This window comes from Equus asinus, chromosome 1 (genome assembly GCF_041296235.1).
Source record: "Equus asinus isolate D_3611 breed Donkey chromosome 1, EquAss-T2T_v2, whole genome shotgun sequence".
Lineage (NCBI taxonomy): Eukaryota > Metazoa > Chordata > Mammalia > Perissodactyla > Equidae > Equus > Equus asinus.
Genome location: NC_091790.1, coordinates 31,519,172 through 31,532,281, shown reverse-complemented (window position 1 = coordinate 31,532,281; position 13,110 = coordinate 31,519,172). Strand labels below are relative to the sequence as shown.

The 13,110-nt window shown below is 46.8% G+C and overlaps 1 protein-coding gene across 4 annotated transcripts in view; it reads left to right on the top strand.

Moving 5' to 3' along the window:
• The window catches only part of SYNJ2 (synaptojanin 2), a 99,435-nt gene that overhangs the window by 76,317 nt on the left and 10,008 nt on the right, over window positions 1-13,110 (top strand). For 3 of the 4 annotated variants that reach the window (XM_014846952.3, XM_014846951.3, XM_070484096.1), the window contains 8 exons: window positions 1,236-1,394; window positions 2,991-3,147; window positions 4,206-4,323; window positions 8,015-8,233; window positions 8,339-8,417; window positions 9,017-9,185; window positions 9,606-9,779; window positions 11,746-11,880. In XM_014846952.3, coding sequence (XP_014702438.3) covers window positions 1,236-1,394; window positions 2,991-3,147; window positions 4,206-4,323; window positions 8,015-8,233; window positions 8,339-8,417; window positions 9,017-9,185; window positions 9,606-9,779; window positions 11,746-11,880 — 1,210 coding nt within the window. The remainder of the gene's footprint in view (window positions 1-1,235; window positions 1,395-2,990; window positions 3,148-4,205; window positions 4,324-8,014; window positions 8,234-8,338; window positions 8,418-9,016; window positions 9,186-9,605; window positions 9,780-11,745; window positions 11,881-13,110) is intronic. The other variant, XM_014846953.3, reaches the window with a different exon arrangement.

The window sequence follows — 13,110 nt, the reverse complement described above, 5'->3', positions numbered from 1 at the left end:
TTCCCAGAAGCGAGGGTAGATTTCAGCTCTTCTTGCCACATATTCTGCCAGTATCTGACACGGTTGGGTGGGTCCTGGAGCTCTCCCGTGTGAGCCAGGTCCCTTAACACTGACGTCCTAGGTACTAGGCTGCACACGCACTCCAGGCAAAAAATTCTTTAGTTTTCATTCCTAAAATGATAATCCTGGAGGTAGTTTTAAATTTCTTGTATTAAAGAAGAAACAAACAAGTGAGCTGGGAAAGTTGCAAATTATCGTTTTCCAGGTTATGGAGGACATCACACATGTTTTCTTTGTGCATTTGTGTCTATGTAGTTAAGAAAAAAATGTCCAACCCTTCTTACTTAAAAAGTTCTGTTTTGAAATAGTAAACTTGGGACACATTCAAAATATTTAAAGGGCTCTGGGCTTACAATACAGCTCCTTTTTTCAACAACAGAAACATTGAGGGTACCTATAAGTTAATACCCTACACCTGTGCTGTCCACTAGCCACAAGTAGCCATTTACATTTAAATTAATTAAAATTAAGACACAAAATCCTTGTTTGCGCTGGCCACATTTCAAGTGCTCAGTGGCTACACGTGGCGGGCAGCTTCCATTTTGGACAGCGTAGATGAAGGGCGATTCCATCACTGCAGAAAGTTCTATTGAACACGCTGCTCCACACGCTCATTTATTTGGCTGTGATCGTTTTAACCTTCTGTCCTGAATGTTAGCTCAGGGCTAATCTTCCTCCAAAAAATAAATAAATAAATAAATAAAAATAAGAATAAAATGTAAGCCATGTAAAAGTTACTCAGTAGGTTTATGGGATTAGTGAAAACTGAGTTGGTCTAGAAGACTTTTTTTTTTTTAAAGTAGCATTTTAAGAAAAACACCTCTGCTTGTCATGTGCATAGTGAGCCATTTTTTCTCCCCCTCCCACCTTCCTTGCAAGATGGGCCAGAATGATCATGATTTTCTTTCTTTCTTTTTTTTTTGGTGAGAAAGATTAGTCCTGAGCTAACATCTGTTGCCAATCTTCCTCTTTTTCTGCTTGAGGAAGATTAGCCCTGAGCTAACATCTGTGCCAGTCCTCCTCTATTTTGTATGTGGGACACCTCCACAGCATGGCTGACGAGTGCAGTAGGTCCACACCCGGGATTGGAACCCGCGAACCCGCCAAAGTGGAAAGTGCAGAATTTTAACCACTCAACCACAGCCGGCCCTGATCATGATTTCTTTACAATTTAGAGAAGAAATATTTTCTCTCACGATTACGTGTTTTGGTGCGGGGATTTCAACTACCGCATCGATCTCACGTATGAAGAAGTCTTCTATTTTGTCAAACGCCAAGACTGGAAGAAACTTCTGGAATTCGATCAGCTACAGCTACAGAAATCAAGTGGAAAAGTAAGTTGTGCTTTTGAAATATTTTTGAGCAGCTGCTCCAATGCGGGATAACAGCTACTAAAGGTGTATGCTAGGGTTTGGCAAATTAAGTTCCACGAGTGGATTTAACAGTGATGCCGATATTGTAGAAAACACGCATGATGTGTGAAGTTAGACAAACGTGAGCATCAGTTCACACCCATTTCCTGTTCCTCCTCAAATGGGCTTGCACGGCCCATTCATGGTCTGTGGGTCTTCTCTCGGCTGGAGGGGCCATTGCTTATATGAAAGGACCCTGGTGACACACAAGCCCACTGCAGGAGCCAATGAGAATGCTAATGCATGCAGATCTACCCCATGTCATCCTCATGGGCAAGGCTTGTGGGAGCTGCTGTATTTCAGGTCCCCTGAACCACCAAGTGACCCTTTAGACTCTGCTCAAAGTATTTTATTTTGGTGATATCTCTGTGAACACACTAACAATTAGAACAATATCTAATACACCTTGCACACCAATTTGTCTGGATAATCCTCAAGACTGTCTTACAAATTAGGTAGTATACGCATTTTATACATAAGAAAACTGAGGCCCACTGTCAAATAACTTGTCTAAGGTCACACAGTCAGCACACAGAGCCATGATACAGCCAAGACTGTCAAACTACAGGGCTGTTTCTCCCCTACATGACCCCTGTGCCATTTTCGGGGACTCCGTAGGTTATGACATCGTAGGAAAGATTCAAGTATAGGATCCGTCCTCAGTTCTTCAAGGTCACGCTGGCCAGCCTCCAGGTGACACGAATCTTGTCTTCTCCTCCGGCTAATACTGTTTGCTTATTTTGGTACCTGTCATCTTCCCAGCAGGATGAGCTGAGGCGAGCGCAGCGCAGCTAAATTCCCTTTTTAAAATGCAGCTGGTTCAATGTGTGAAGATAGGAAAGTTCAGGTCTCCTACAGCGAGATTCCAATGTTCTTCCAGGTTTCTGTGCCCTCTGAGCCCTCAACCCTATGGAGGGATCACGGAGGGGGCACCAGATGGAAAAGTACCACGCCATACCTTCCTAAGACAGGCTTTTCTTTCTTCCTCCTACCAATATTCTCCACACCCTTCCACTCATGCAGGGAGTGAACGTCTGTTTCTGGGTCTTTCCATGGCATCAAGGCTGGATCCAGAGCTAAATGAAGACAGAGGAGAGTTTGACTTTAGCTCTCGGCTTCTTTTTACCCAATTTGTTTAGTTAACAAATATCTACTGAGGGCTTGCTAGGTATGGGCCGGGCGCTGCCCGAGGCCTGCAGGGTGCATCCTTGCCTCGTGCCTGGGCCCTGTCTTCTAGGTCACGGACCAGCAGACGGTGTCATAGATGGGGTACCAGAGGTGGGAGGGAGACCCAACAGTGATGTGTAAGTCGGCAGAACAAATAGATAATCATCACTTTTTTGCTAATTAAAAGGCACACGTATACTCGGTTTAAGACATGTTTGCCAACATAGTGTCGATCCTGTTACTTCTTAGGAGTAGAGCACTCTGGTATGTGCCTTTTCATTTTTTGTTTTTCATATAACACAGAATCAAGGAGAACTGAGGTGGTCTTCTGACTTCTTTTCCTCCCAATAGATTTTTAAAGACTTTCACGAAGGTGCCATTAATTTTGGACCCACCTACAAGTATGATGTCGGCTCTGCCGCCTACGACACAAGTGACAAATGCCGCACCCCCGCCTGGACAGACAGGGTCCTGTGGTGGAGGAAGAGGCATCCTTTTGACCGAACAGGTGCGTGAGGCATGTGTATTTTCGGAGCTGCTGGAGGGCGAATGATCAGTACCATAGAGAAACGATTGCATTTATTCAGCCTAGCGCTCTTGGCTACATAAATAACATTTTCTTGATATCCCAGAACTATGCAGAAGTCATCCCAGATGTTAGCCCCTGAGCTTTGCAGGTTGTGCTTTGGAGGAATTCCCTTCTGGCCTCTTTCTGGAGACTGATCTGGAATTGGTCCTGCTCCTGGCTGTCCCCATTCCTGTATCACGGCTGCCCTCCCTCCCCACCCCGTCCGCCTTTTGTTCTGGGTGGGAAATGAGGAGCGAAGCCTCGCTCTTTCTCTCCAGCACCTCCGCCCACAACACTCGTGCACTTTATCCAGCCCGTTTTGTTCAACCAAACTCTTATCTGCTTAAAGCTCATATCGAACATGAGCAGGACACAGGAAAGATAAGAGGGTTTTTTTTATCAATTAGTTGTCAAATATGTTCTGAACAATTATTGATGCCCAGCTAGGACGTGCAGTTTATTTAAAATTCTAACACCTATAAACTCGTACATGAACAACTAAACTTTGCTGGTGAGATGTGTGCTGAGATTTCAAAGCCAGGACATCGCATCTGCAGATGGAAAAGAAACTTTTTCCTTCAGATCAGTTTGTGGACATCCGCGTGGCCCCCGGGCAGTGGGAGGCAGGGATGTCTTTGTGTTCTTAGCCTCCGCATCTCCTGCTGGACCAAGTGCTGCAGATCTCCTGTGTTCCTGTGCCCCTGGGGCGGAAACCCCCAGCAGCGATTTCTGTGTCCCCTCCCAGTTTGCCTGTCGGGGGAGGATGTAGGCAGCACTGGTCTTACTGTTTTGGATAATTTACATGGCAGGAGTTTTTACCCCAAGACCCAAAGCCACTTTGGCATGATTTCAAGCCCAGAGGGTTAGAGTGAATGAGTCTGAGACGTGCTGGTCTGTGACATAGATCCCTGTTGTAGAAGCTTTGTAACCGGCATTCGTGTGTGTTGATAACATCCTGTGTTGTCTGTGGGTCTCTTGATTGGAATCCCGGTGAGTAGCTGGAGAACTCAACCTCCTAGACAACGATCTAGACGCGAACACCAAAGTCAGACACACCTGGTCTCCTGGCGCCCTCAAGTATTACGGCCGAGCGGAGCTACAAGCATCTGATCACAGGTATGTCCTCGCTGCCGTGGGCACCTTCTCCTCTGCTGGGGAAGGCAGCATCTGCTGCTCCACGCGGAGGACGGGCATGCTGGCCCCATCTGAATGCGTGTGTGAAATACAGCAAAGAACGAGGGATAAGATGACAAATAGCTGGGTACCCACCACCAAGAATTAACCAGTGCTAGCATTTTGTCTTTGCTCTGTATCAGAAATGACATCGTTTGTGAAAATTTCAAAGACACGGCCTATAGTATTCTATGTCATTTAAATTCTCATAAAGGATGTCATTGTACAACTTGCTTTTTCGTTCCTTAATATTTTTGAGATACAATCAGGTTGGTATTATGGCATTCCAGTATTCCACTAAATATATACATGGAATTTACCCATTCACCTACTGATGAATATTTTTCCTAATATTTTCTTATTACAAATACCATAGGGTTTTGAAGTGTTGGAGTCCGGGTTTTCACATGCTCTGAGCTGGTGGCTTGGCCTTGTGTGTCATGCGTTAAGGATGGAACACAAGCAGCCGAGGTGTGTCCACTCAGAGTGCGCTAGGACCAGCGAACGGGGAGCTTACCTGGTAGAACATCTTTGAGGAGATGGAAATGGTGAGGGAGGGTGTAGGTAGGAAGAGTTTGATCTTCCACAGCTGCTACCAAAGCTAGCATGTCAGTCTCAACTTTGACCAGGAAAGAAATGAAGAAAGAGGGTTGGTGGTGAATGGCTTGTCAGCCAGTAGGTCTATATCTTTAGATACTTCTAAATTCTTTAGAAACCTGTTGTTGCAAATGCATACCTAGAAATGAGCTGTGGAAATCTTCAGGTGACTTTTGGGTTTGCTGGTTCAGTGAGTATGTTTAGAAGCATTCATTTAACCAATATTTATTAAGGGGCCGTATAGACGAGGCCTTGTTCCTGGCACTGATGATAAGCAGTGAGCAAAACAGACGAGATCATGCTCTCATGGAATTTTCTAGTGAGCACAGATGGACAGTAACCAGATATAAGTGTTGTGAAAGAAACAAAGTAGTAGCAGAGATCAGACAAGGGGTTGGTGCTATTTTATACCCAGTGATCCTGGAAGGCCTCTCTGATAAGATGGCCTTGGAGCCGAGACCTGAAGAAAATGAGAGTGTGAGCCATGTGGATTTCAGGTAGAGAATGTTCAGGGTGGGGAGCATGGCAGTGAAGATCCAGGAGTCTGGAGAATAGAGAGGCTGAAGTGAAAAGAGTGAGGGAAGGTCACAAGGAGATGAGGTGAGATGTGCATGGAACGCAGACTGGATGGACCCCTGTGGGCCATAACTGGGACGGTGGATTTTACTCTGAGCTGAGGAGTGGTGTTCTCTGACGAGGTGTTAACAGAATCACCCGAAGGGACTCCGATGGGGCCAGGTGGAGGCTAGTGCAGGAAGCGAGGGAAGAAATGGCGCCGGCTTTAGACCACCGTGGTCGTGGGTCACTGTGGCGAGAAGTGGTTGGGTTCTGGATGGATTTTGAAAGTGGAGCCAACAGAATTGGCTGATGGATTGGATGTGGGGAGAGAGAGAGAGAGAGAGAGAGGAGCTGAGGATGGCTGCAGGGATTTGGGCCTGAGCAACTGGAAGGATGGAGTAGAGGTTACTCAACTGCGAAGGCTGGCAGGTGCAGATCTGGTTTGACACTTAGATATTTATTGATTTTTCTCATTATAAAAGCAGAACATCTTGGGGAAAATTAGGGGAAAATAAACAAGTCATCCATAGTCTCACCCTCTGAGACGAAATCTAGTAATGGTGTGTTATGTGTCTTTCCGCTGCATTTTCCATGTATGTTAGAAGATTTTACACCAAAATGTTAACCTGTGTGTGATTTGTGAACATGTGCACACGTACTTATAGATGTATAAATATGTCTAAGAAAATTAGGATTATATGATGTGAGCTGCCATCACATTTGTTCTTCAACTTACTCCATTAATATCTTTTAAATTAAAGTTTTTATTTTGAGATAATTGTAGATTTACATGTCGTTGTAAGGAATAATAGAGATCCCGTGTACCCTTTACCCAGTTGCCCCCAATGGTGAGATCCTGTAAATCTATACTAATATAGATACATAATGTCACAACCAGGATATTGACATTGATATATGGTCGAGATATAGAACATTTCCATCACAAGGATGCCTCGTGCTGCCTTTTTCTAGCCATGTTCATTTCCCTTGCTCCCTAACTCCTGTCAACCACTGATCTTTCCTCTCTTCCATAATTTTGTCGTTTCAAGAATGTTACACAAATGGAATCGGAATTGGAAGACTGACTTTTTTCAGCCAGCATAATCCTCTGGCAATTCATCCAGTGGTTACATGTATCAGTAGCTTGTTCCTTTTTATTGCTGAGTGGATAAAGCTGCCTGCTTTTCCTTTCATGAGAGATGTTCCTTCTTCTCTTCTTCACATGGGGCTTCTCTGAAGAGTTTTTCTGCCACAAGTTTTTATTTCTTATTTATTTTTTTTTAATTAATTAATTAATTATTTTCTTCTCCCCAAAGCCCCCAAGTACATAGTTGTATATTCTAGTTGTAGGTCCTTCTGGTTATGCTTTGTGGGACGCCGCCTCAGCATGGCCTGACGAGCGATGCTAGGTCCGTGCCCAGGATCCAAACTGGTGAGACCCTGGGCCGCCAAAGCAGAGCGTGCTAACTTAACCACTTGCCACAGGGCCGGCCCCATGCCACACATTTTTTAAAACACTCACTTAGTGCATATTCTTGCGTCATATTTTTCTCAACCTTCTTTTTTCTTGCTTCTCTAGAAAATGCAAAGAAGTCTAACAATAATATAAATTTGTTGGAGGAATAATACTGATACTATCACTCACGCCTTAATTTTTGTAGCGTTCCCTAGTTTTAAAGGTTGTCACCACATTATGTACTATTTTGTCTTATGTTTGCTTCCACTTAATATTGTATTGTAAAGGTCTTTAATAAGCTTACATAAACTTCATAATAAAGGATTTTCTACATTTTGTAAAGAGTAAAACCATTCCTATATCAGAATTACAGTAATGATTGCATTATTTCCTGCTGATCTGTTTTCCGGTGTATGTCAAATAGATTTTTACAATGTTATTTTTAATGATTGCATAGTGTGTTACCATGCGGCTACACCCTAACCTCTGTCCCTATTATGGAACAGTTAGATTGTTTCTCCTTTTTTCCCTCCCATCAACAGTGCTGCAATGATCAACCGTGTGTATAAATGTTTGTCTGAATCTCTGGCCATTTTCTTAGAACAGAGTTCTAGAATTGAGATTAGTAGGTCAAACGAGGTGAACGTTTTTAACACAAATTGCCAAATTGCCCTCTGAAAAGTTTGACCCCCTAGCAAAGGGGGAAATTCCCACTTCTCTACATCCTTGGCAATCCTTGGCAATGCTGGCGATTACCATTTAAAAAATCTTTGCTAATGGTTGGTACTGTTTTTTCTCAAATCATCCTTAGATAAAAATGCCAAGATAGCACAAAGATTGGGCAACAATAAACACTGAAACGCTAGGACAGACCAGCCAGGCTGCAGGGGCCCGTGCTGGAGGCCACACTGACAGGCAATTGATGTGGAGAGTTTATAGCAGAGCTCTGGGGACTGGGGCTGAGGGCCCTGTGGCTCTTGTCCCGGGTTAACTTTTCCCATGTTCCCTTCGTGTCTAATGCAGACCCGTGCTGGCGATCGTGGAGGTGGAAGTACAAGAAGTCGATGTGGGTGCTCGGGAGAGGGTGTTCCAGGAAGTGTCCTCTTTCCAGGGTCCCCTGGACGCCACTGTCGTAGTCAACCTTCAGTCGCCAACCTTAGAAGAGAAAAACGAGTTTCCTGAGGACGTGCGCATCGAGCTCATGGAGACCTTGGGGAATTATGGGACAATCGTCCTTGTCAGGTAGCTCCTGGCCCGGCTGGCATGGCCCCGGGTGTGCATGTCCTCAAGAACTGAGAGCTGCCAAGTCGCACTGGGAGTTGACTTGGCGCATCTCCTCTATTCCAGGATCAACCAAGGGCAGATGCTGGTGACTTTTGCAGACGGTCACTCGGCTCTCAGCGTCCTGGATGTGGATGGTATGAAGGTGGGTCGCGTTTGGTCACCCATGGAGCAAGGGCTGCTTAATCCCTGTGGTTTGTGTGTGCTGTCATGTGGTCGTGTCGTCCCGTCTCCTCACCTGTGTCTTTGGGTGTAGGTACCACATTCGGGCAGCAGCTAGGACTCCTCATTCTGATAGCTAATTCTGGTATCTTCGTTGAGGTATCTAATGTCCAGCCCTGGCCACTTGCAGAATTTGAGAGAAAGAGCAAGTTAAAACTTAGCTCCCACTGAGTTACTGAGTCTGTCTTTGCTCCCACCTCCATGTGGGAGGGTGTTGCCATCATTCTCTTTAGAGTATATACTTTGGAATATGCAGCTTATTGGTAGCTTCTATGTTGATAATATTCTGGTTTTAAATTCACATGGAATGAAAAGCCAGAGATGATAATTCAGCTTTATTTAGACCAAATAATTGTGAGCTGTGCTGAGCCTGCCTGAGCTCTAGACCCTCCCTTTTTCTTGGGGAAACACGAAGACTGGCCTGGCCCCCCCTGCGTGAACTTGCACGAGATGCACTGTGGGATCAAAGGGAGTTGTTCTGACGTCTGCGCTCCTTCTCGGACGGCCGCTCTGTCCTCACAGGTGAAAGGCAGAGCCGTGCAGATCAGACCGAAGACCAAGGACTGGCTGAAAGGTTTGCAGGAGGAGATCGTCCGAAAGCGGGACAGCCTGGTCTCCATGTCTCCCACTGCCAACTCCTGTCTGCTGGAGGAGAACTTCGACTTCACAAGTTTGGACTATGACTCAGAAGGTGCGTACCCCTGTGAGGACTTCTCAGTCGGGACGGCAAGGCGGGCGGGCAGGAAGTTCTCCCAGGAGCAGGCGTGAGATTTTCAAGATTCCTTCTGGAACCCTGCCTCGTGGAGATTAGACAGGGAACTTGAAATGTGCAGGGAGGATGCATGAAATGGTAAATGGGACCTGGAGACGTCTAAAATTACATTGGATAAGTGGTTTTGAGGATGTCAGGGCTGCAGCTCCGTCCCGTGTCTCAGGCATGAATGGAATTGGGGTCCCATCCCTGCTGACACGTGGGTGCCCGTGGGCTGCTGGCAGCTATGTCACAGGTGTCCTGACATGAGCCACAGGCCTTGATGTTGACTCAGACACACCCATGAAAGGCTATGCCGTTTCACCCTGATTGTTGGCTGTGACTCATTTCCTTCTCCAGGGGATATTCTCGAAGATGACGAAGACTATTTGGTGGAGGAGCTGGGGCAGCCTGTGGTCTCAGACTGTGAACTGGGGGGAGACGACCTTTCCGATACCCCCAGCTCCACAGCAGCGGCACCTCCCAGCAAGTCACCTGCACTCGTCAAAAAGAAGCAGCATCCGAACTACAAAGGTAGCTTGGACCTTCCTTTTCTAAGTAGCCTTGGCGTTGAGCTCCCTCTTTTTCTCGGCAGCGGCTGCATTGTGCCGTCAATCAAGTGTGCACGTCCCATGAAAAGGCTAAAATAAGTCTGCTATGACTCCAGCTGCCATCACACTGATTTCTCTAGTGATTTGTATTTTTCTACAGCTGGTACCCCTATGACACACCAGATTCATAATGATTCCTGTTTCCTCTGTGATTGGGATGACCACAGCTCTGAACCGGTTTTACAATTGTGGGGTTTTTTTTCCTTCTCTAAAACTTTTCTGATTCAATCTCATAAGAGACATGTTCAATATCTCTGTCCTGCCTTGGTGCATTGTTACATCCTTATATTATGATAGAGTAATATTATACATTAGCATCATTGTATCATTTTAGACTTAAGTAGGGCTGAAAGTCAGTGGATTGAACTGCAGGTCCCTAGATTAAATGGTATAATCATTCTTTTTGAGTAAGTTTTAGAACTTACGGAACGGAAGCGTCACGTGGGCTGGAAAGCAGGCTAGTTCATATCTCACCATCAGACTCCTGCGGCACAGCTCCGTCCACAGCCACGAATGCCTTCCAGCTGTTGGTCCAGCTGTGTGTCCCCCCCTGGAAGAAAGCTGTACCCAGCAGGTGTAGGAGCTTAGCCGTGTGCCAGGACCCTTTGAGCTGAGCCTGAAAACAGAGGACAGGAGTGAAAGTGAATTAAGATGCTTCCCAGGGAAGGTGCTTTGCTGGGAGGGGTGCAAAGTCCCCCAAGCCCCTTTGTCTAGTGTCCCAAAGCTGGTCCGTAGCCCAGCTGCATGGAACCATCAGGAGCTGTCAAACTTACAGGCTGCCGAGCCCCATCATAGAGATGTGCTTTAGCCAGGGGTGGGCTGGGATCCGGGAAACCTGGCATGTCGTGAATCTCCCCAGACACTTGGGATGCACAGCCAGGTTTGGGGGCTGCTGCCCCATACAGGACCAGCAGCCTTCACCAGCAGTCAACGTGGTTCTGCACGCTGTTCTCCTGAAGTGCTCCTGCCCTGGCGTGGTCGCAGCCGAAGGGATGTGTTCTTCAGACAAGAGGCGGCCCTCTTCGCCGGGGTGGCCGTCCTTCAGGCAGCCCCTGGAGGGGAGGGCAGATGTGAGAGCAGTGCCTCTTTGAAAGAAGAATAGAACCACCTGGGGCTGTGCGGGCAGCCTGGCCACCCGGTGGGCATCGAGGAGGTATAAACACCCTGTGGGGTGCTCAGGCATTCCCATTAGGAGAAGTCCTGCTTCTCCCCAGCTCAGCCTCGAAGATACATGGGGTTGAGCGCTTGGATTTGAAGGATGAGCGTCTGAGCCAAAATGAAATGAATCGGGCTGTGTTGTAGTGTGGGAGAGGAAACCTAAAATTGTCCTGAATTTCAATGCAATATTTCTGTAATAAAACAGAAGCAGTCGCCTCTTCCTACCGCTCTTAGCCTTCGAAGGTTTTCGCAGGACGAGGCAGGATGGCGAACACTGGTGAAGTAGCCGGCGATGGCTGCCATCTGTGGGACTTGAGGAGGAAGCAGGGACACCTCATACGAGGAGCTTGTGGCTGGACGCCAGGCTGCCCTGCTGGCAGCGAGTGAGCTTCCCAAACAGTTGTCATGTTTTGGAGTGAGGAATTACCAATGAGGCACTCTGGTTTCCAACTGTCTCCTCTCCTCTATGTGGAAATCTCGTGGATTATTTCCAAGGAGACACACCGACGCTTTAAAACACGATGTCAGTGTCTCTCATGTCTGGACAGCAAACCTTGTCCATGGTTCGCTGCATATTCCAAGCAGGCATTGGATGCCCCCCTCCCTCCCGTGCCCACAGAAAGGGACACGCCTCCGCTGTCCTGCGGGAGCTCCTCCTGCCGCAGTCGGCTCTGTGCAGGCCTGAGGGCGGCCCCTGACTCGCCTCACTCACCTTCCGCCATGCCCTCCAGATGATGCTGACCTGGCGGAGTTAAAGCAGGAGCTGGAAGCAGTTGGGGATTCGCACCACCGCTCTCCAAGCAGGTCTCTGTCGGTGCCCAGTAGGCCTCGGCCACCTCACCCACCACAGAGACCGCCCCCTCCAAGTAAGACTTTGCTTGCTCTTGGCTTACCACAATGCCTGCTGGGAATCATTGTGCCTTTCCTGCTACCGAACAGATGGCTCAAAATCCACTTCTCTCTAGGCTTTGAGTCCCCACAATGCTTTTCCCCTTCCTTGGGCTCCTTTTTGTCTTAGAGCCACGACACGCTTGAGAGCAGAGACAGCTGTGCGTCTCGTGGCAGGTTGAACGATTCCTTCATAAAGCTGTTCTTCGTCGTCCTGTAGCTGTGTAGCTTTAAGCGGATTTTAGTTTGAAACCTTATAGGATGGAATATTGGGGCCACAGGCGAGCCAGCGACTTTTTTAGCTCCTTCCTCCCCGACCCCCTGCAGTATCTTTCAGAATCTTCTCTCCTTGACTGCTGCCCGCCCTCTCCTTGCTTGTTAGGACTCAAGTAAGCCCAGGGTGATGGCATGCCAACCTCTAACCAGGCGCCATCCCAGCTGTGCGCCCACGCCTGTGGGCTCCTGGCGTTCTTCAACTTGAGGACAAGTTCTTCCCAGCTCAGGCCTCACAGGGTAGTGCTTTTCCTCCTGACTCCTCAAAAAGACAGTGCTTTGCCCATCAAACTTTCCTTAATTACCTGAAAATAAAGTTGTGACATGCTTTTGATCAGTTTCTCTTTGACCTCTACTGTTGACTTCTCCAACACTCCTTCCCCCAAAATGTGGCAATCAGATATCTAGATTTTTCTGAGGCTTTACTTTCAGAATTAGGTTCCCCTTGGCTTACTTTACAGTAGAAATCTATGGCAAGCGAGAAGCACGTGACTTTTTAAACATACACACAATTTTTTCTTTTTTTTTAAACAAAATTGATATCCATTTTGTTTGGTCATTTGTCTTTCATTTAACGAGTCATTAAATCTTGTTCTAAAACACAATTCGTTAATGCCTGCAAGTCTGATTTCATAGGGTTTATTCCCCTGCTTTGGAATTTTTTAGATTTTTGCCCACTAACCGTTTCTAAAATTTGGTCCTAGTAACAGTAGTGCATTTTAAACCCCTTAAAAATGAGTTGACTTTTATATCTGATTTAAATCCCCCCTAGAATGTTAGATTAAAATTTGCATTCAAATAAAGCTTCTCCAGAGAATCTGCATTCGCAGCAGAAGCTGATGGACAGTCAAAAGAGGACTTAAGCTTGGCTCTGTGGATGCCCCAGGGCCGCGTACGCGCTCTCACCCGCATGCGTCTGCGGTTGGCCTTGCTCT